Source organism: Rhagoletis zephyria, unplaced genomic scaffold (assembly GCF_001687245.7).
Source record: "Rhagoletis zephyria isolate East Lansing unplaced genomic scaffold, Rhagoletis_zephyria_1.1 Rzeph_scaffold_03989, whole genome shotgun sequence".
NCBI classification, from domain to species: Eukaryota; Metazoa; Arthropoda; class Insecta; order Diptera; family Tephritidae; genus Rhagoletis; species Rhagoletis zephyria.
The window spans coordinates 1-20161 of record NW_016161072.1 but is presented as its reverse complement, the minus strand read 5'-3'; the positions used below and the strand labels follow the sequence as shown (position 1 = coordinate 20161).

Below are 20161 nucleotides of genomic sequence, written 5' to 3'. Positions count from 1 at the left end.
TGCGTTGGCGTTGGCGTCGCTTCGACAGCTGACTATGAATACATGCATTTATATGAAAGTCTCCATATAACCAAAGTTGGGCAACGCCAACGCCAACACAACGCAGAAAGATGGCCAACTCTCAACTTTTCGCGCGCGTCGTTCGTCAGCTGTTCTAAATAATCAAAATTATGTGATTTAATTTTAATTTTTAATCGAATGCGGGCAAGAAATATAGTTTCTAATGCAATTATTGATGTAAAAATTTTGATTTATCAGCCGCTAGTATGTTAATTTAGTGACCAAAGTATTCTGTGCTAAGCGTTCATTGTAGCAAGCACGGGCGTTACGCGCGCCGCTGTCAAAGCGACGCCAGCGCCAACGCAACGCCAAAGTTGTATGTGGACGGGCCTTAAGCGCTGCGACGCAGACGCTACTCGCGAGTAGCGTTTTGCCCAGCTATGGTGTAGACTAACTGAGCTTTAAGCGTGTACCGTATATGAATTAAAAGTGTATATACAAAGTTTATTTATTTATTACCTGAAATCTGCAAGGAAAGTCAGTTGTATGAAACAATCCATTACAAAATATGCGCATATACATATGTTTATAAGCAGTTTACTTACAACTCGCGCCTAAATGCGGGCAACATTTGGGATCTACACAGCGGTCGCTAGCAACATGTTTCTGGGAACATGTTGGCGGTGCTAATTTTTTGGATGTATTTTGTATAATGGCACTTACGTCAATATGTGTTTTCGTGGTACTTTTTTACATTGTATTTTCAGGAACAGGAAATGCTCGAAATTTTATTTGCTATCTTAAAGCAGTTAGCTTCCATTATACATAGAAATGTTTTAGTTTCGAAGCACTTTTGTGTAGAGGTGAGTGCCTGGTGATCGCTGCTGCTACCCTACACATTTCTGTGCTCCATATATTAAGCAGATCCGAGGTCTTCGTGATTTTATAAAGTCAAACACAAAATTCGAACAGTCTCAGTATGATGTGTGAAAACTCAATATTCCTAGGGAAAAATTTAAGAAAGACAGAAGTAAAAAAAAAAAAACTGAATACGAATCCATGGAAACATTTCAGCCATCCTTCCGTCCTCGATAAAAAAAAAAAATTTAATTAAAAGAAAAATTTTGCTAGCACAATGTATGTACTACTTATGCATGCACTGAACGTTTTGTAGAAATTTCTACCGCCTTATATGAGCCACCATATTGAACTTTGTACAGACGCACCAAGCTTTTGAGGGATGACGTTGTAACCGGTAAATTAATGGACGCAGTCTTGATTGGGTTTGCTTGAAAGAACTTCATAATCCACAAAAAAATAAAAAATTACATCAAAATGCAATGCAGATGTGGCCATCAATTTTAACTTCTTATGCGCTTGCCGGAGCGATGTATTCCATACCAATACAATAGTACATAGGTATTTGATATTTATGAGAAGACACCGCAGCGTATACTCAACCTTTGCGTTCCGTGAATGAAATAAAACAAATTACAATTTCATTTAAATTTAATTCGCCTAAGCATCGATTGTGTGTGTGTGTGTATACATATATATTTTAAATACATAGCTTTATTATAATAATGATTTTCGTAATAAAATTCCATCGATTCATTAATATATGTATAATTCGTTTACAAACTAAGCATAGCATATATAGCAATGATTATATTTTTTACAGAAAAATTATTAAAACAAATATAAGACAGAATAAAAGTGAGAATAAGATGAAAGAAATCATACACTAATATATATATGTATGTATGTATGTATGTATGTATGTATGCATAAAATTAGTGCAAATAAGGACACGCTTAATATATAATTTTGAGAGTGTGTTGCGCGTTTGTATGTATGCAGAAGGGATGTACTATGCACAATGCTTTTAAGCGATATACATATGCAATTTTGCAAAACAAAACTGTGCCAAATATTGAAAAATACTGTGCCAAGTAGTACAAAAAGTGGTTTAAGTTTTAAAAATGAAAAAAAGTTATTTTTTTTTTTGATTTTATTTCTTAAAGTGTAAACAGCTATAATTTTAAATTGAAATTGAGGGTTGAAATCGCGGAATTGATTCTTACTTACAGATTACTATTAAAAAGTTAAAAGCATTAATTTATTAAGAAATGTAATATTATACACGGATACATATACATAAATAAATAAATTCTAATTTTTAATTTTGTAAGTGTGTGCACATATGCAATTATGTACGTGCAGTTGTATGCTTAGGTATTTATGTGTGGAAGGGTTTGTTTATACATTTAGGTACATTTAACTCCATTAAAGATTTTTAGTTTTTCAAATGCCTAACAGTGATTATTTTGTTGCTGACTTTTTTTTCGTTATTTGGGTGTATGTTTTATTAAAAAATTGACTTAAATATTTTTGAATTCATTGCACAAAAAAAAATTTCGTATTAAAAAGCTCGGAAAAAACCTGTTCTTAAAATTTTTGTTCTTAGATTTTTTGTTTAACATGTATTCTTATTGATTGACCCGATGTTAAAAAGTTTAAAAAAAGTCAGCAATTAAGTTGCAGAAAATTGTACCAATTTTTTACGTGAAGCGCAAGCTTCTTAAATTTTTACAAATTAATAAATAAATTTCTTGAAATCTTAATGAACATTTACAGACGTGTTCTAACAAAGTCACAAACCTTAGCTCATCACTGCTGTCATTTCGACTGCGCCACAAAGTTTGCCACTGCAACAGATATGCGCTACAATACAAATTTTTAAGTTTTTGTGGCGTTTTCTAGCACTTAAAATCAAATTTTTGTGATGAGCTGAGTTTTGTGACTATGTTAGAATAGAGGTGTTAGAGGCGCTTTCAATTTTAGATAATGTTCTGATTATTTTTTATAAATTTTTGATGAAAAATTTGTGTTAGATTTTATAGCATAAAATAACAAAAAAAAAAATAACAAATTTAATTTTTTTTTTTTGTTGTTCAGTTTGCTAAAAAATTGCAGTTAATATTAAATATTCAGACCCACAGTGAATTTGATGTAAAAAATTATGCCAGAAACTGAGAAAGCTGAAAAAAACTTTTTTTCCAAATCTGTTTCAGGTTGCTTTCAAATTTATGTAAGCGAAATTGGCGTTAGAGCTAGCTGCAAGTAAATTTTATTTTGACTTTCCACTCAAAGCTGCCAATTTTTTTTTTATTCAATATATTATTTTAAAAACAGGCAAAAAATTCACACCTTGCCAAGCATGTATGTATAAGAAAAATATATGTTGATATTATTTTTTTTTTAATTTTTATTAGTTGCACATAGAAATTATAAATAAATATGTATATTCAGCGAAAAAAAACTATATACACAAAAGTCATATAACCTAATTTTATAGAAGAGCAAATAAAATATGTAGATATGTATAATATGTGGGTTATCATGTATGTATGTATATATTTGCATGTATAGATATAATCATGTAATTGTGTTTAAATACAAAGTGTTAAATAAGATGCTTAAATATAAAGATACAATATTACAATTAATTTTTTGTTTTCTTGTACGCTTAAGCATTAAAAATTCATTGTTACTCAGTGTAGTATATTACAATTAAAAAAGAAAAAAAAAACGAGACCTAAAATATTTATTAAAATTTCTTAAAGATTTTTAAAATTATTTTTTATTTTTTTAGTTTCAGATTTTCATTGTCAATTGACTCGCGTGTTTTGGATAAACGCTTTTTTCGATGAAGCAAAAAGTAGTATTTTCCAACTTGCATTCAACATTTAACAACAATCAAAATTTGCAAATTCAACATTCATTTGGAGCATAAAAAGTTGCCATGCAGATTATGAGATGTGTAGAGATACATATTTTTTTTTTTTTGATTTTCGCACGCGTTTTGCATGCTATTTGCGCGCACATGTATGTATGTACGCATGTATATATATGTATGTATGTATGTACGCGCAGCATGTTTGTATGTATTTATGTAATTGCATTCATCTCCACTTTGCCAAACTTTAAACCGTTTGCATCTTCTACATATTTTTCAACTAGCATTTTTCTAACATTCAATATTTTTATATACTTTTTTAATATACATACATGCATATGTATGTAACAATTTTAATTCGACTTTGAAATTCACAAATGTAAATTCTTCAAAAGTGAAAAAATTCGATTAACATTAAATGTTTAACAATTCGGTCAGTTTACTAATTAGCTGCGCAAACATAAATAGATGCACAGTTTTATTTTGCGTTTTACACAAATAATTGCAGACGATTTCAATATTTTGATTTCTCATTTTTTTTTTTTTTCTAAGTATCATAAGCATTTAGCGCATTTGTTAAACTTTTACCTAAATATTGTATATTTTTTCTGTAAAATTCGTTTAATGTAAAATTTGAAACACTGCTTTTTACTTTTAAAAATTGTAAAGATAAGCATGCAAATTATTAACATCCATTAATATTTTTTTTTTCAATATGCAGCTTGAAATCAATCATAAACATTTAACAGCATTTCAGGCGCCTAATGCAACGTTTGACTCTGACTGAAGAAACAAATTTGGCATTTTTTCCTTCCTTTTTTTTAGTGATGTAGTCTATTTACCACCATCCACTTTCCCCAGTCTTCAATTTCATTACGCTTTTACCCATTTTGCAGCTGCTTATTTTATATCTATGTATGTTGTATGTCGCATCCTTCAGCCATTTCATTTCGTCAATAGTCGCAGAGTGCGGTTCCTTTTTGTTTTTTTTACTTGCCTCCCTCAAACACAACTGAATTTGATGCCATCGTCGCTGGAATAACAATTTTGGCAGTGCAATTTGTGATTGCGCACGCGCACATCCGTTCCATTCAAGCCATCGCCGAGCTGTACGTGACACACGCAACACTTGAAGCAATTGATGTGATAGAAGAGTAGCAGCGATTCGATGATCATGGCGGCACCGCGTCCTGGACGAAGCCGTGAAACAAGGAATGTTAGTCATATTGATTTACTTAGCAAGAAAAGAGAGTTTTTAAATGTGGTTTACTTTGGTTGACTGTGAGTTTTATTTTGTATTATGGATATAAGATGATTGGTATGCATTAACGTTGTTAATTTCAATATCAGAAAAAGTTTTATTATTCCCAAAGTGACAGATTAAACTGGTAACGCTTGAAAAAACTGCTGTCTACATAAATCAGAGCAAAGTTCTGAGTTATTGCATTCTAGATATGCATTTGCACCTAGGAAGCGCTAAGACTGATAGATTTGAAATTATTTCAAGAATGAGTGTTGAACATACATATGTACTTCCTCACCATGATTTTTATCTTATTTGTATGTGTATGTGAATCAAAAGAATCAAATCGCGCTTGGGTCTGCTTTATGGATATGTCGATCCATTAGACAAGATTTTTTAGTCCACGAATACGCCAATGAGCCAATAGACTAAGGATTAGATTGTGAAGAAATGAGCCTAAACTAAACTTGAAAATAAATGTGAAATAATTAGTAAAAATTCACACGAGAGAAAGTGGGAGCTCCCTTCACTACTTGTGGACTTCTCTTGGAAAGGAAAGATGAGCCTCAGGTAAACTCAGTGAACGATGGAGGAAAACCAGAGCATGTACCGGTGCAAAGTCTTCCTGGCCGCGGGTAGGCCGGAGGCGGTCTAGCGATCTACTTAGGCTTGTGAAGCGGACTCTCTCAATTCTGGTAGGTGTACAGAGAGGCCAATGTACTAACGATAGGTGGGGAATCATCCGAAAACTTTCCCTTAGTTGGCCCAGCTTTTTGGTACACTGTGGCTTAGACGAAATTTCGTTCTGAGAACGTAGTGATTCTTGTTTTAATCTAGCGGTTACTGTTCGCAGCGCTATCACAAAGGACCAATGCTCACGGTCTTAATGAATGATTTAACCTTACCTAACCTAAAATGTGAAGAAGTATAGTGATACTTAGCCGGAATTATTAGATGGGTACTGGAACCATCTATACAGATCCTTTGTGCTTACTCTGCCAGCCGTGACCTAACTAATAGGGTGGCTGTATTTACTCGCCACATTATAAAAGAGCTAGGAACAAGTGTTTCTCTGACAGTCAGAAGATGCTTCTGTCTATCTGAATTTGATGGCTTTGACAGCAGGAAATGTTTGCGTTAAATATTTGAAAGCTTCCATGTTTTGAAGCGTGGAAACTAATACCAGCTTTAGGACGAGCACGTGGACTTTTTTAATCGAAGGATTGCCTGATCAAGCATGCAATTTATTTATCTTTGGCAACCGGTCCATAACGCCGCTAAGTCATCAGACTCGGCGATTTTTTTCTCTGCATTAAATTAGTTTGCTATAAGTCAGGTCCAAAAGAGAGAAGGTTTCTTTTTTCATCTTTTCCAAACTAAAAATTGTCTATTTCATACAAGATTCCTCACTTTCAATGCAATAGGCTCCAAATGCCATTGTTTTGGAAATGCGCATTTTTTTTTTTTTTGTTAAACTTATTATTATTTATGATTTGCAATGATTAAACGATTTGCAACATAATTTCAAATTTATCAATTAGAACCTTTTGCATTGATGACACGATATGAAAGTAACATCTTCACATAAACCAACAATAACAGTAAAAACATACTTTGCTATTTTACAATACGTTTTTACACCCAAACTATATATTTGAGTGCTTTATGTACATGACGACAAGTTGTTTCCGTGCAGCCGTGGGCGTCTGCGCACAGCGGAAAGGCATGTAAAGAAGAAATATGTGCATTAAAAATCGAAAATGAAAAATTCAATGGTCAAACGAGATATATGTACACTTAGGTAGCAATAATTCAATAAACTACACAATGAAGGCAGGAGGACGAAAGTATTTATGTACAACAGTCAGCAAATAGTTACGGTTGAACGAGTGGAATACTTATTGATCGAGATGTGTGTGGTTCGTTACACCGAGGAGCGATAATGCTTTCAAATTCATTAATAGCTTATGAATGACCCATTGAATGCTTTATGCTCATATTCGTCTATAATGGTGAAGGTGTGATGCCCTGTGAACGATTCATGTCAACTACATGTACATATATATGTACATATGTAAATTATTTTTAATTCAACTCAAATTGATTACTTTCGTTTAAGGAATTTTAAATTTAAACACTCACAACCAACGTAGTAGCAAATTTTACCTAATTCTTTTACCTAATTCGTCACCACAATGTGAACACTTCTTCTTGCCGCTGACGCTCAACACTTTTCCTGTTGCTGTGGCTGCTGCTGCTGTTGTTGTTGTTGTTGTTGTTGTGTTGCTGATGAGCCGGCGAAGCATTCACATTCGTTTGTGGTGGCATTGCAGCAATTGTCGAGCCTACGCCACCGCTGCCGCCAGCGCTGAGATGGCGTTTATGCGTTGGCGTTTGCGGCTGCGACAGCTGGTGTTGGTGTTGGTAGTATGTGGAGGCGGCGTGCAGCGGACTTTTATCCAAAGCAGTAGCGCTCTGCGTATTATAGTTGTCAAATCTATAGAATGCAATAAAACGGAATTAATTTCACGCAATCTTTCAGCTTATTCAAACAACTGACCTCTTTCGCTCACCAATACCCTTGCTTTGAACGCGTTCCGTCAGCGTTTGTATGATGGAGTCGGGTAGAGGTTTGCCATTGCTGCTCGTCGCGCTCTTCATGCCACCTGCCGCAGCTACAGCGCTGCCGTTCTGCTGATGCACCGGCGTTGTGCCTGTCGAGCTACCACGCCGCTGCTCTGCTATACGCCGCTGTTCGGCCTCCTGCACCAGCCAATGGTTGTTGTAGGCATGGTATGCCTCCGGCAAGGATTTGCGCTTCTGTTGGTAAGCGGAAAGCCAAGCAGGATCGTTGGCTAAATTCGAATCGAAAGACTTGCGCTGCTGTATTTGCACCCAGCCGTCGGTGTACTTGGGTTTTGGTGTGGCACTGAGCGCAAGTAGCGTGTTGCGCGACATATTGCCAGGCAAGGCTGGATGATGGCCGTTAGTGACGGGTGGTGGTAGCGGTGCAGCGCTCACCGCGCTGACGCTGCCGCTGCTGACGTTTAAATTCTGCGTCGATTGGTGGTGATATTGCTGATTGGAGTAAATGGTGTGACCGCGCGGCGCTGCAGTGGGTGCGGCTATTTTCACCAGCCTTGTGCGTTGAGCGAATGTCGTTGCGCAGCCAGTTCATCAGCTGTGTTGGCTGCGTTGGCCACGTGCATGGCGCGCATCGGTTTGGTTGGTGGCGTGGGCGGCAGCATGTGCCGCTTGGAGAACTCTTGCAGATCAGACATGGATTTGCGGTAGTCGATGTCCACTTGGTAGTACTGCTGCTGCAAATTGGGCACATTTGCGTAAATCTGCTGCACCGGCTGCGCGGCTACCAGGGGCGCGCCGAATAGTTGTTTTGGCGGCTGTTGCACGCCATGATGCGCAGCAAGCGCATATTGTGGCACGGCTGTTTGGTAGGCTAAATTGGCTGCAGTATTCGGCAGCGGTAGACCGGTGCCGCCACCAGCCACTGACATACCTACACCGTTTAGGTCCTGCAATGAGCGACGATTGGCGGACATGAGCATCTTGGCGCCATGTTGTAGCTCACGTCGTGCCATGTTCTCGCGCAGCATTAAATTCTCCCGCTGGCGCTTCAGTTCCTCCTGTTCGAGCTGCAGCAGCTCGCGCTCGACACGCAACACCTCCTCTTGTTCGCGTATTTTCTCCTCGATGGAGAGCATTTTGGCATTGGCGGTGGCGGTGGCCTCGGTGAGTGATTTGGTGGCCGCTGCGGCGACGGTAGCGGACTCGGTCCACGATTCGGCGCAGTTGCCCTTGACTGTTTGCAGCAGTGGCGTTTGCACGGCGCTCAGCAGCGCTTCATTCTGATAGACGAGCTCATTCGACTTGAGGCTGTGTGGCGGCGAGTCGATTTGCCGATCGTTCTCCTCCGACGAGTTTGTGTAGTGTTCGCTGCTCTGACGTGAATGATTCTCGGAGACGCCAGAGTCGCGGCTCTCGCCTTAAGTTAAAGTAATTGAAACAAAAAATAAATTAAAATATTTAAATTAATATTATTAAAAATTACAGCACCCACCTGTATCTGAGCTATCGCACAGTCCCGCCTTCAGGTACAATTGCTTCTCCAAGCGTCGCTCTTCCTGCAACAGCTGCGCCATATCGGGCGGCGGTGCCACCGTCAACTCCAAATAACTCTCCTCATCGTCCAAATTCGTCGTGTCGATGCCCAGAAAACTCGAGCGCTTATTACGCAACTCCTTCTTGATGCGCTTGGTCGAGTTCATGCGCTTGATGGGCGGCGAAGGATGATCGGCCGCCAGGCCATTTACGTGTGGCAAGCGCGATGAAATCGTCTCGTAAGTATTGTCCGACGACCAAGTGTCTGTGTTATTGTCAATGCTGTCGACATCATCGAAAGGCGGCGGCGATTCGATGGGCGGCGGTGGTGGCTTCTCCTTCGGCGGCTCCAATTTGAAGTTGCCATTGAGAGCGGCGCCAGTGCCGCCTGCCAGTGTGGAGTTCTCCAAACCGGTGTAGAACACCTCGATGTTCTCGTAAAGTGGCACAGGACGCAGGTGCTTGGGCGCATCGTAGTAGGGTTCGCTGGACTGGGGCACCTGGTAGTAGGGCTCGTGATCTGCCAAATCGGTTGGGTTGGGGGCGAGCGCGCGCTCAGGCGTTGTCGAGGTGGGTTTTGTGGAGGAAGTTAAGGAAGTGTGGGATGGTAAATTCTGCTCCGTTTGCAGCGTTGCAGTGGATGGAGTTGTTGTTGTTTTTGTAATTGCAGCATTGTTGTCACTAGCATGCGCTTTTTCATTGGCTATGAGCGCTGCAGTAGCTGTAGCTGTAGCTGCTGTGCATGCGCCTGCAGTTGTTGTTATTGTTGTTGCTGTTGCTGTTGCTGCTGCTGGCATGCCCGTGGCTGTTGTTATTGTTGTAGCATTAGCGAAAGCATTGGTTAATTCAATAAAATTTGTATCGACATTACGCCGCTTGTTGTTGTTATCGCTAGCGCTAGCGCTATAGCTAATGCTGTTGTTGCTATTGCTATTGCTATTGCTGTTATTATTGTTGTTGCTAATGTTAGTCAAATTACTTAGCAAATTATTTTGATTACTATTACTGACATTATTAGCATTCGAATTATCAATACTAATATTATTATTGTTGTTGCTGTTGCTGTTCATATTATTGTTCAATTGATTAATTTGATTCACCGCTAGATTATTCACATCTCGTCTGTTGCAGACTTGGTTGTTGTTGTCATTCAATGCGCTCGCTGAATGGATTCGTGTTGCCTCAGCATCTACTTGGCGCGTAGATGCTGCCGAGATATTCTCGTAAATGGGTTCCTGCGAAATGAGCGCCTCGCGGGCCATTTCCGCCGCTTTAGCGTCATTACGTTCGTAATCATTGTCGGGAACGTAATTTGGTTACTGCTTGTTGCTGATGTAGTTGTGTGTAGTTGCAACGATTTGTTGCTTGGTCTTAGCTCTTTCTCTTCGTCGGTTTTATTTGTCGTCTCCTTTGGAGCCAAGTTTGTGGTGATGGTTGTCATGTCTGTTGTTGTTGTTGTTGTGGTCGATATTGCTGTGCTTGATGGTTGCTGGTAGCGGTGTTCAATGTTTTGGTTGTTGCTTTTATTGTGGTGGTATCAATCATGGTGAATTTGGTCTCTTTGTCAATTGCTTCCAGCGCCAGTTCAAGAGCTTCGTTGATCTGTAGCGGCAACGGGGTTTTGGGTTGTTGTTTTTTTTTTTGGAATCATATAACGGTGTCATGTTTTTAATTTTACAGTTTATTATTTGTTTTGTTTTTTTTAATTAGTTGCCAACATTATTATAAATTTCGTTTTTAATTAGAATTTTTTTTAAATTCCAGCGCATTTCATTTGATGAGTCAAATTAGCCAGTCAACAAGCACATGAATACATATATGAAAAAGACGAAATAATGAAATTATAAAATATTAGTTAGTAGTCAAATACAGAATTCGCCATTGAATTTATTGAACAACTTATAAATAATGAAATACCAATGAGATTAATTTTAAATGGCAGGCAGATATATGTACATGCTGTTGTTAATGTTTACATATACATGCATTAGGGTGGTCCTTAAAAATGTAAACATCATGTGGTAGACCTCTATTTGGTTCTACGTACAAAACAAAGGCAGCCACGAAAATCACAAAGTTGAAAAAAAATGTGTGACGCTACCAGGCTTTGCATTTTGTTTTTAATTTGCAGAAATTCGACAAAATATTTACTTTTACTAGCTATAACACAGAGAGTTTATGAATTTATATACAAAGTTTCAACGATATTTCAAATTTATCAGATGTCAAGTAAAAATTTCGTGGAATTTTCGCGATTTAAAAATTTTGCAATTTTTTTCAGATGCTGGTAGCGGCAACCTCTAGCAAATTTTTTTTTTTTAATTTTGAAATTTTCATGAAGGTTTTTTTTGTGCGTAGAACAAACACACACACGGCGCCACATACAAAATTAAGCTGTTGACATTTTTAAGCACCATCCTAATGTACGTATTTAATAGCTAAACATTTAATATAAAAATTTAAATAAATTTATACCACTACATGCAAAATGTTGAAAATATCTATGAATACAAATGGACAGCGTTAGCAAATGTTATAAATACTTTAAGCTCCATCAACAGAAAGAAAACAGGAAATAAAAAAAAATATGGGTCTTTAGTATCGATCACACAAATAAAATGCAATTAAAAACAACATTTAAATATGTATATAGGTATGTATGTATTGTTTATGCATGCATACGTAGGTAGACACATGTGTACACACATTTCACAAAATCAATATGGAAGTTTACAGTTGTAATCAATTGGAAGGTGGACAGACAAATGTGAAATTAGCTGTGCATATAAAGAACAAGGCCCCAGAAACAGAATGGAAACAAATACTATGTATGTGTATGTAAGTTCATGCATATAAAGTACACCCATACATATGTACATATATGCTTACAGATATACATATGTACACGAGTAAAATAAATAAACGAGGTAAAGAAGTAAAAATAAGTGCCAATGCGAAATGATAACTCAGCTGATGAGGGCATGCACAGTGGTGTAGATAAATTAAGATATGTATATGCCGACTTCCTCATGTTATCAATCAAATAAAAAATTCGTCTGCATATAATGTCCCTGGTGTTGCAAATTTCTGGTTCAGAGTTAGAATGCACTGCTTGCTGGTTAATTAATTAAAAAAATAAAAAAAGAAGGAAAAAACCATACAATTTTCGATCCGAGGACCTTCGGCGGAGTTAACTAAATTACTTTTAAAATTTCGAACTGCAGCAGAGCAAATATCTATTTCCTATGTTCATCAGTTATCTGTATGGAAAAAAATGTATCGGGAATTATATGTGTTTGTAAAACAAATCAAATAAGAACTTGAGTATTTCCCTACAGGGAATGCGTTGAGAAAAAATTCGTAAAAAATTGATTTAACAAATCAGCACTAATTTAGTTATTTTCAATGTACAGCAGTACACCATTCGGCTTTAACTAATATGCAATTTCGCAAAATTTTTTTATGAAAAAAACCTTTTTTTTATTTTTCTTAATAAGTAGACTTGAAAAGCTTTATGCTTTTTCGTTTTTATTAATAACATCAATTCACATTTTAATAGCACATAAAATGCATATTCATGCCGAGGACATAAATATATTCAATAACCTCTATCTGCAAATCTTACAAAAAATTTATGCTTATAATTTTTTATAAAAGTCTAGCACATTACATAACCAGTACCACATATGCAACCTTTCAAACTTCGTTAAAAAATTTTAAAAATTCAACAAAAAAAGACGCATAAAAAAATTCTGCGTCCTTTTTCGTCGTCAAAACAGCGGCGCGTCTTTGTTCGTGTCTAGTGACGTTATTCAAAACTTTTAGAAAAATTCTAGGTTCGCAGTTTTAGAGCCCATTAATTTTTATTAGGTTAAAGTGCCGCTAAAAAATCTCATTGATTTTTAATAATTTTTTTGCTAACGGTACTAGGCATTTTTTCATACAAAAGTAACTGCCGAGTTTACTTTATATGGAAGGAAATACACAACACTGTCAGCAAAAAAAAAATAATATTAAAAATCAACGCCATTTCCTATCTTCTTGAAATTTGCAGTTTTTGTTGTTGAACTGTCGTTTAATTGGAAATTCTTAAAAATAAATAAACAAACATAAGTGGCAAACAATATCATTTTGAATTTGGTTGCAAATGATATGTCCAATGTTGTATATGAAAAACAAACAAATCAATGCAAATTCCAAAGGACAGGGTAAAATTTAAAGCTTTTCACCAATGAAATTACGATTTGCGTTAGACTAAATCTGAGTATATTCATTTAAGTACATCTGTATGTGTGTGTATTAGGGTGCTTCTTAAAACGACAACATCGAAGTTTTATATGGCACACTCATTAATTTCGTTTTAAATTTTTTTTTAAATAATTTATATGGGTCGCTACCAGAACCATTGAATTACCGCTGAAAAAATGCATTTTGAGCTCAGGAAGTTTTCGACATACATATATAAGTTGTGTTTTCTTGGGTTATCCAGCTCAGTAGCACGATCATTTCTCACGGAAACGATCTGGATCATTCTTATTGGGGTTGGCAACACTAATTTTATACTACTATGACGAGGAAGACGAAATTATAAAATTAATAAGTACCTGGTAGATTAGATGAGTACTTGGTAGCGAGCCCTAAAAATTATTTGAAAATTTTCGTGGATGACTTTAATTTGTACGTAGAACAAAAAGAAGTAGTATCGCATACAAAACAAATCTTAATTTTGTTATTTTAAGAAGCACCCTATAATGTACACATATGTACATATATACGTAAATGCACACCTATCCGGATTTGCATGCTTAAATTAATACGTATACGTGAATACATTGTTGCAATTGTTTAGAGGATTTAATTGGCGGGTGGCTTCTTTTGAAATCCCTTCTAATACTGGCACCCACTATGCTTGAAATTAACGCATACTTAAGTATGTATATACATATGTATGTACACAATAAAATGCACATGAATGTTGTTGGTGCATTTTACACTCGTATACTGATAAGATCTATCCATATCCATTACCTGATTACACTGATATATTGTTGTTATACCCGGCGGCCGTTGTAGCCGAGTGGTTAGAGGTACTACTACTTCGTAGGACCAAAATAATAAAAAAAAGCTTGTAAAAAGGTTTTTATATTAAAATTTCAAAATTTTAATGGTAGATGTAAAAAAACGAATAATTGGTTTATTTTACTTCTCTACCAACTTTACTAAAATATTTTTTTTTTTTCACTATGGCCAATTTATTAGCATTTGTGATCTATTGGGTAAAGCTACGAAATAAATGAGTACATCCTTAATATAGGTATGTATGTACAAACTAAAAAAATATCGGTGCTCAAAAGCAACAAAGTCGAGAGGCTGTCATCACTGCTTTACGCCATGTCTCCACCTTCTACAGAGTTAAAACGGAAATTTTACAAATGTTAAGACACATTTAGTTGATGGTGGAGATGTGGGGTTACACACATTCAGCGATTTTTTTTTTATTGCGGCTCCGAGTGACTGATTAAGTAACTTTGAGTGATGACATGTTGATAGTATTTAAGACTTATTATTAATGTCATAAAATATAATAAGAACTGCTTATCAGCTGGTGCAAGACAGTTGAAATTTTTAAACAAGAGTAGAAGAGTTTTCTGCCCGCTGCTTAAATCATTATTTCCATTTTATTTTCAATTACACCAACTTACTTTTTTTTTTAATATTTATGTATATTTTTTCTATAAATAATCAACCTTATCTTAATTATTCGCATCGGCAAGTTAAGTCGTATTCGTCAGTTATGTAAGTAGAAATTTTCACATCCCAAATATTTGCAACTATTTATTTGCCGAATAGCCGCTGAAAATTTTTTCGAGCTTTTTGGTGAGGATAAGAAATTAATACAGATTTTGTGCTTTCGGCTCAGAACCAAACGAGAAACCGAAAAATTTTTATTAGTAACAGGCACTAAATTAATATGAAAATGATTCTCTACAATATTAGCTGGGTGCGCTATGAAAATTTAGTGAATCTTTGAATGCAAATAGCAATTTTTTAGGAAATAATGTCAGATTTCCACTAGGAACTAATTTACATACATAATTTTGAGTGACACAGTCGGGCATTAAAAATTCTTTTTTTTTTTCTTGAAATTTTGGTAATTTTAATGCCTTGTCGTTAAGTCTGTTTACACATGCCATTTTTAAGTGCTAATTTTTTTTTTTTTAATTTTGGTATTTTGAATGCCTGGCGGGAATGCGCGATAAAAAGTAAGTTGCCGTCGAATATATGCAGATGAGAAGTATCACGAAAAATTTCATCAGCTTACCATTGGTTTGCGATCCATTCCATCTAAAGAATATATGCGCTGCAAGCGTTTGCACAAAATAGTTTTTTGTAACTTGGTTAACGCTTGGAGACCTAAGAATTCACACTATTTTCAATATAAGAGTCGTTTAAGTATTGTAGAATTTACGCTTGATTTCTTTTCAAATACTTGTATGCCTAAGTAGATTTATGCAATACTCTTACATCAAATATATATACTATATAAGTAGTTCACAAGCCAAGGCAACTTTCACTACCCTGTAATTGGATATTTTTTGTATAAGAATTTGACGCCCTTTTTCAAAATAATCAACACCTGAAAGATTGCTGCGGCGCGTTAAAGCAACTTGGCTTGCACTACAGCAACCAACAGCAGTTCGAAGGCGACTGATTTGGGCGAGTGAGCGCCTGAATGAATGGAACTAAACTATTTCAGTAGGGCGCATTAAATGGGCATTTAGATAAAGCAAATTGCTGTTGACATGCTGATGAGCAAATAGAACCAACAATGAGTAATGAAATTAACAGTTGTGCAAAATCGACAACAACACGTGAAAAACCGGCATACAACTGTACAACTGTAGAGAGGTGCAATGGAAATGGAGGTGTGTGTGTGCGAACGCGCGTTGAGTGCAAATACGCCGTTGGGGTTACTGAAAGGTTATTTTTTTGTAGATGTTTTGCGCTATTTTCGTATGCGCCTACAAATATGCTATTAGCAATGTTAAGCGGCATGGCAAAACAACAACGTACGGCAATGATGGCGATGACGGGCTGTGTGCGCCTGTTGTTATGCAATGAATTGGAAAGCAAACAGATTTTTCGCCATTTCTGCGTTAGTTTTTACAATTGCGATTTTAGTTATTCAATTTACGCTTAGTGGCTCGTTGTAGGCGGCGCATTTAGTCGTTGGCGTATGTCTGGGGGTGGCATTAAACGGTCGTCGAGGTTCACTAAACGCAGCCACTAAGCGGGTTTCTCGCATTACCAACATGACATTTGACGTTTAGAAAATAAAATGGGTAAAGGAAATTGCAAAAAAAAATTGCTGCAGTTATACATATACGCTTTACAATGAAAGAATACAAAAAAAAAACAATAATAATGTGCAGAAAAATTACAAACGAAGGTAAATTGTGTATGTGTGTGTGTGTGTGTGTGTGTGTGACAGCTAAACATTTCAAAGACATGCAATAAGGCGCAAACAAAAAGAGCTCGAGGGCGATAAATTACAAGACACGTACAAAGAGCATACAAAGAAAAGATGAAGATGTTTTAGTAAAACAAAGACAAAAAAAAAAAAATAAAAACATGAATAAAACTAAAGACAAAAACAAGCAGCAAGAAGACAAATAGCAATGAGCACACACAAATAAACCCAACTGGGGGTTAAGACCAAAAAAAAATAAAAAAAACACAACACGAAACACATAAATTAAAATAAACTAGCTATTTTCCTATAAATGCATACAAAGATATTCTTTCAATAAAAGTTCTTACCTTTGGCATTGCACAAAAGCTTTTGCTGACATAAATTTTGCAAATTTAACAACTTTATCGAAAAAGTAGTTAAGGCGAGCAAACGAAAATGATTCAATTTAAATTTGTTTTTGAGTCAAAGTTATTCCAAATATTGCAAATTTTCATTAGTTAAATTTTGTTTTTTTTTAATTATTAATTATACAACGATTTTCATTTCATTTGTTAGCAGCGTGGCGCAGTGACGAGCATAGAGCGTAAAGAAATAGTGTAAGAGCGATAGTAGAACGCGAGTAGAGTTTAGATTTATTATTATTTTTTGAATAATTTATGTTTATTTTTTTCATTATACATATTTATAAGCGTAGCAATAAGATATAGATTGTCGATATTTGCGTAGCATACATTTTGGCGTACGAACGAACGAACGAACGAACATACACACACACAGAGCGTACGAGCACATTATGCGCAGGCATGTAAAGAGAAATACAAGAAATACAGATACATATATATGCATGTTTTGTTGTTTTTTTTTTTCTAAATTTATACACTAAAGAGATTTATATATGTTTATGCCTTTGAATGCAAATGTGTATACATATATCACTACTACAATTTGTTAATGAAGTGCAAATCAATTAGCTTATACGGCATTTATTTGATTAGATAATTTAGATGGTTATCTAAGGCAGTGCTTAATGTTTAGATATTCCATTATAAATATGGTATATCAGGTGCTAGCTATACGTACATTCATACATATTTACATATGTACATACATATGCCTGTACATTAATTAGACTGCACACAAAAGAAAACAAAACTTATAATGACCTAATAAAGTGGCGCCCCTCCCAGGCTTGAAAGATTACTTACTACGCGAGGATTTTGGTTTCATTATAATTTTCGACTCGCTATATAAAAACAATCTAAATGCCATTTGCTTCGCAAGTTTTTAATTTAACACCCGGTTTTTGAAGATGTGATATTTCATTGAAAAGTAGTTTTTAGAGCTATACATCTCTTTAGGCTAAAAAAATCGCTACTTACAAATTTTAAAAATTTCTAATGACTTAATTTAATTAAGTCGGGTCGGAATTAAATCGACTCGAATTATATCAAAAAGCTGTAATTAGCCTTAGTGTCGACTTTATTTGCACTATGCATAAGCCACAATAACAATATTAACTGGTATAAGAAAGTAGTTTACACCAATATGAAGGCGAGCAAACTTGACAAGAGATAACGGAAATTCGTTTCAAAATAAATCATCTTCCCACCGTGTCGGAAAAATTCCCAATAGATACATAGTATTCAAAAATATTTTCTTAATAAAATCGGGATACAAATAAAAGAGTTGTGAAAACGCGGGTTTGGATATTTTTCGCGCAAAAATAGGGTAATAATATTTATGATGGCAATGTTTTAACGAAGTAAGCTCTCAAAGCAAGGAGGCTAAAAACAATTTTTTTACGCGACCCAGCCTAATGTATCTACATACATATGTATAGTGGATCACAGCTAAAACCGTTTACTCAAAAAAAGTTTATGTTTTATGATATATTTTTTTTTTATAAAAATATGGTTCAAAATTCCAATCATTTTACAACTTTCAAATTTTTGATCCGATTTTTTAGAAATTATCGGGGTATGCAGTTTTGTAGCCCATACAATTTTAGTCTAATAGCAAAAATTACCGTTGATTTTTGAGATTTTTTTTTGTCGAGGGTGTCGCGCATTTTCTTTGATATAACGCATATACAAAATCTATTTTTGCTCTCCCCTCACAATATTTGACCATTAATTTCGGTTATCTACAAATAAAAATGTAGACTTATTTCCATTCATTAATGAACTGACAGATTTTGGCCAGGTTTGATGTGTCCACCGTACAACTCGGAGCTTGCCATTGCCGAAAACTTTGTGCTCTGGTGTTATGTGGCAAATTTTATATAGGAAACGCAACTATAAATCGGAAGTTGGATTTGATTAGATTAAATCTAGAGGAGGGGAGCAGGTAACCTAGTTACCGCGACCGAAACGATCTTTTTTGATCCACGTATTGCTAAGACACCACACGAAAGTCCTTTGGAGCTGAATTCCATTTAGGTTATGTGCTTCTAGTTAAAGTGATTCTAGGAAGCGAAGTATGGTACCAGTGAGGACTTTACAGTGGCACATAAAGTGCTCTGCTTTTTCCTGTTCGTCGTAACACAACTAACACTGATCAGAGTTAACAACCGCTTTGGTTGACAGCTACTTCCTTAACATGCAGGGGCCAGTAAAAAAACGGTAAAAATTCTTACTTCATGCCTAAAGAGATGGAGGAGCACTTCGATTCTCCTTGTTGATATATCCAAAATGGTTCCAGTAATGTTGCGCTGCGTTCTAGTTTCGCCTAATGGAGCTCCATGGCAGACCAATAAGGTTTCCTGGCTGTATGAATCCCTGTACAGCCTGTTTTCTGGCGAGAATATCTGTCACTTCATTGCCCGTGACTTCACTGTGTCCCGGTAAAGCTGAAGGCAATCCCATACTAGCTATCAGGTGACCTCGTCCGCTTTAAGAGCGAGGAGCACCTTTTTTAAGATCATCTAACGTGTTTAATAACCATTATTATATATATGTATATGTTTGTTATCCGGAAAGGACTTTTATTTCGGAATAATATTCGCAACAACCCTGGTATAGACAGACAAAACTAGCCGCTGAATGGCAAAAATATGACATCGAGGTTGTGCCATTATCCGGGAGAGGCGATAGAGGATACTAAATATCGATATGTTATTCACATTCAATTTAAAATAAAGTTTGAGTTTTTAAGAACATTTTAATTCGTAATAAATTTTATTAAAGTAAAAGAAGGAGCCCCGAATAATCGTCCAAAACTGGCTAAGGAAAAAAGTGTGATTATTTGCTTGAAGAAAGACATTTTTGTCAGAAAGGGGGATTAGTTGCTACTCGAAAACAAGTTTCACAAAAAAAGAAAAAAAAAACAACAACTTGGTAATAAGAGTGAGAATACACTTTTAAGTAATTAAATTTTTTTTGTCAGAGAGGTAGATAAAAACCTTGCACCGTGTCGGACTGTACGGTAGAACCGGATTTCCTATAGGAAAACTTTGCGAAGCGTGCAATCCGTATACCATACAAGGCTTTGCAAGACTTAGTGGTTACTCCTAGTGTATGTATATCAATATTTCGAGAATGCGAGAGTATAGTCCTGCTAATAACTGCGTAAAAATACAAAAAAAAAA

The 20161-nt window shown here is 35.8% G+C and overlaps 1 protein-coding gene across 1 annotated transcript; it reads right to left on the bottom strand.

Annotated features, from left to right (window-relative positions):
• Positions 1-4272: 4272 nt before the first annotated feature.
• Positions 4273-15708, bottom strand: LOC108370066 (uncharacterized). The gene is given in 11 exon segments (XM_017625309.1): positions 4273-4929; positions 7162-7237; positions 7240-7265; positions 7268-7479; positions 7543-8119; positions 8122-8985; positions 9061-10371; positions 10432-10476; positions 10479-10583; positions 10586-10703; positions 15424-15708. Coding segments are annotated over 11 exon segments (3540 nt in total). The 5' UTR covers positions 15442-15708; the 3' UTR covers positions 4273-4741.
• Positions 15709-20161: the final 4453 nt, after the last annotated feature.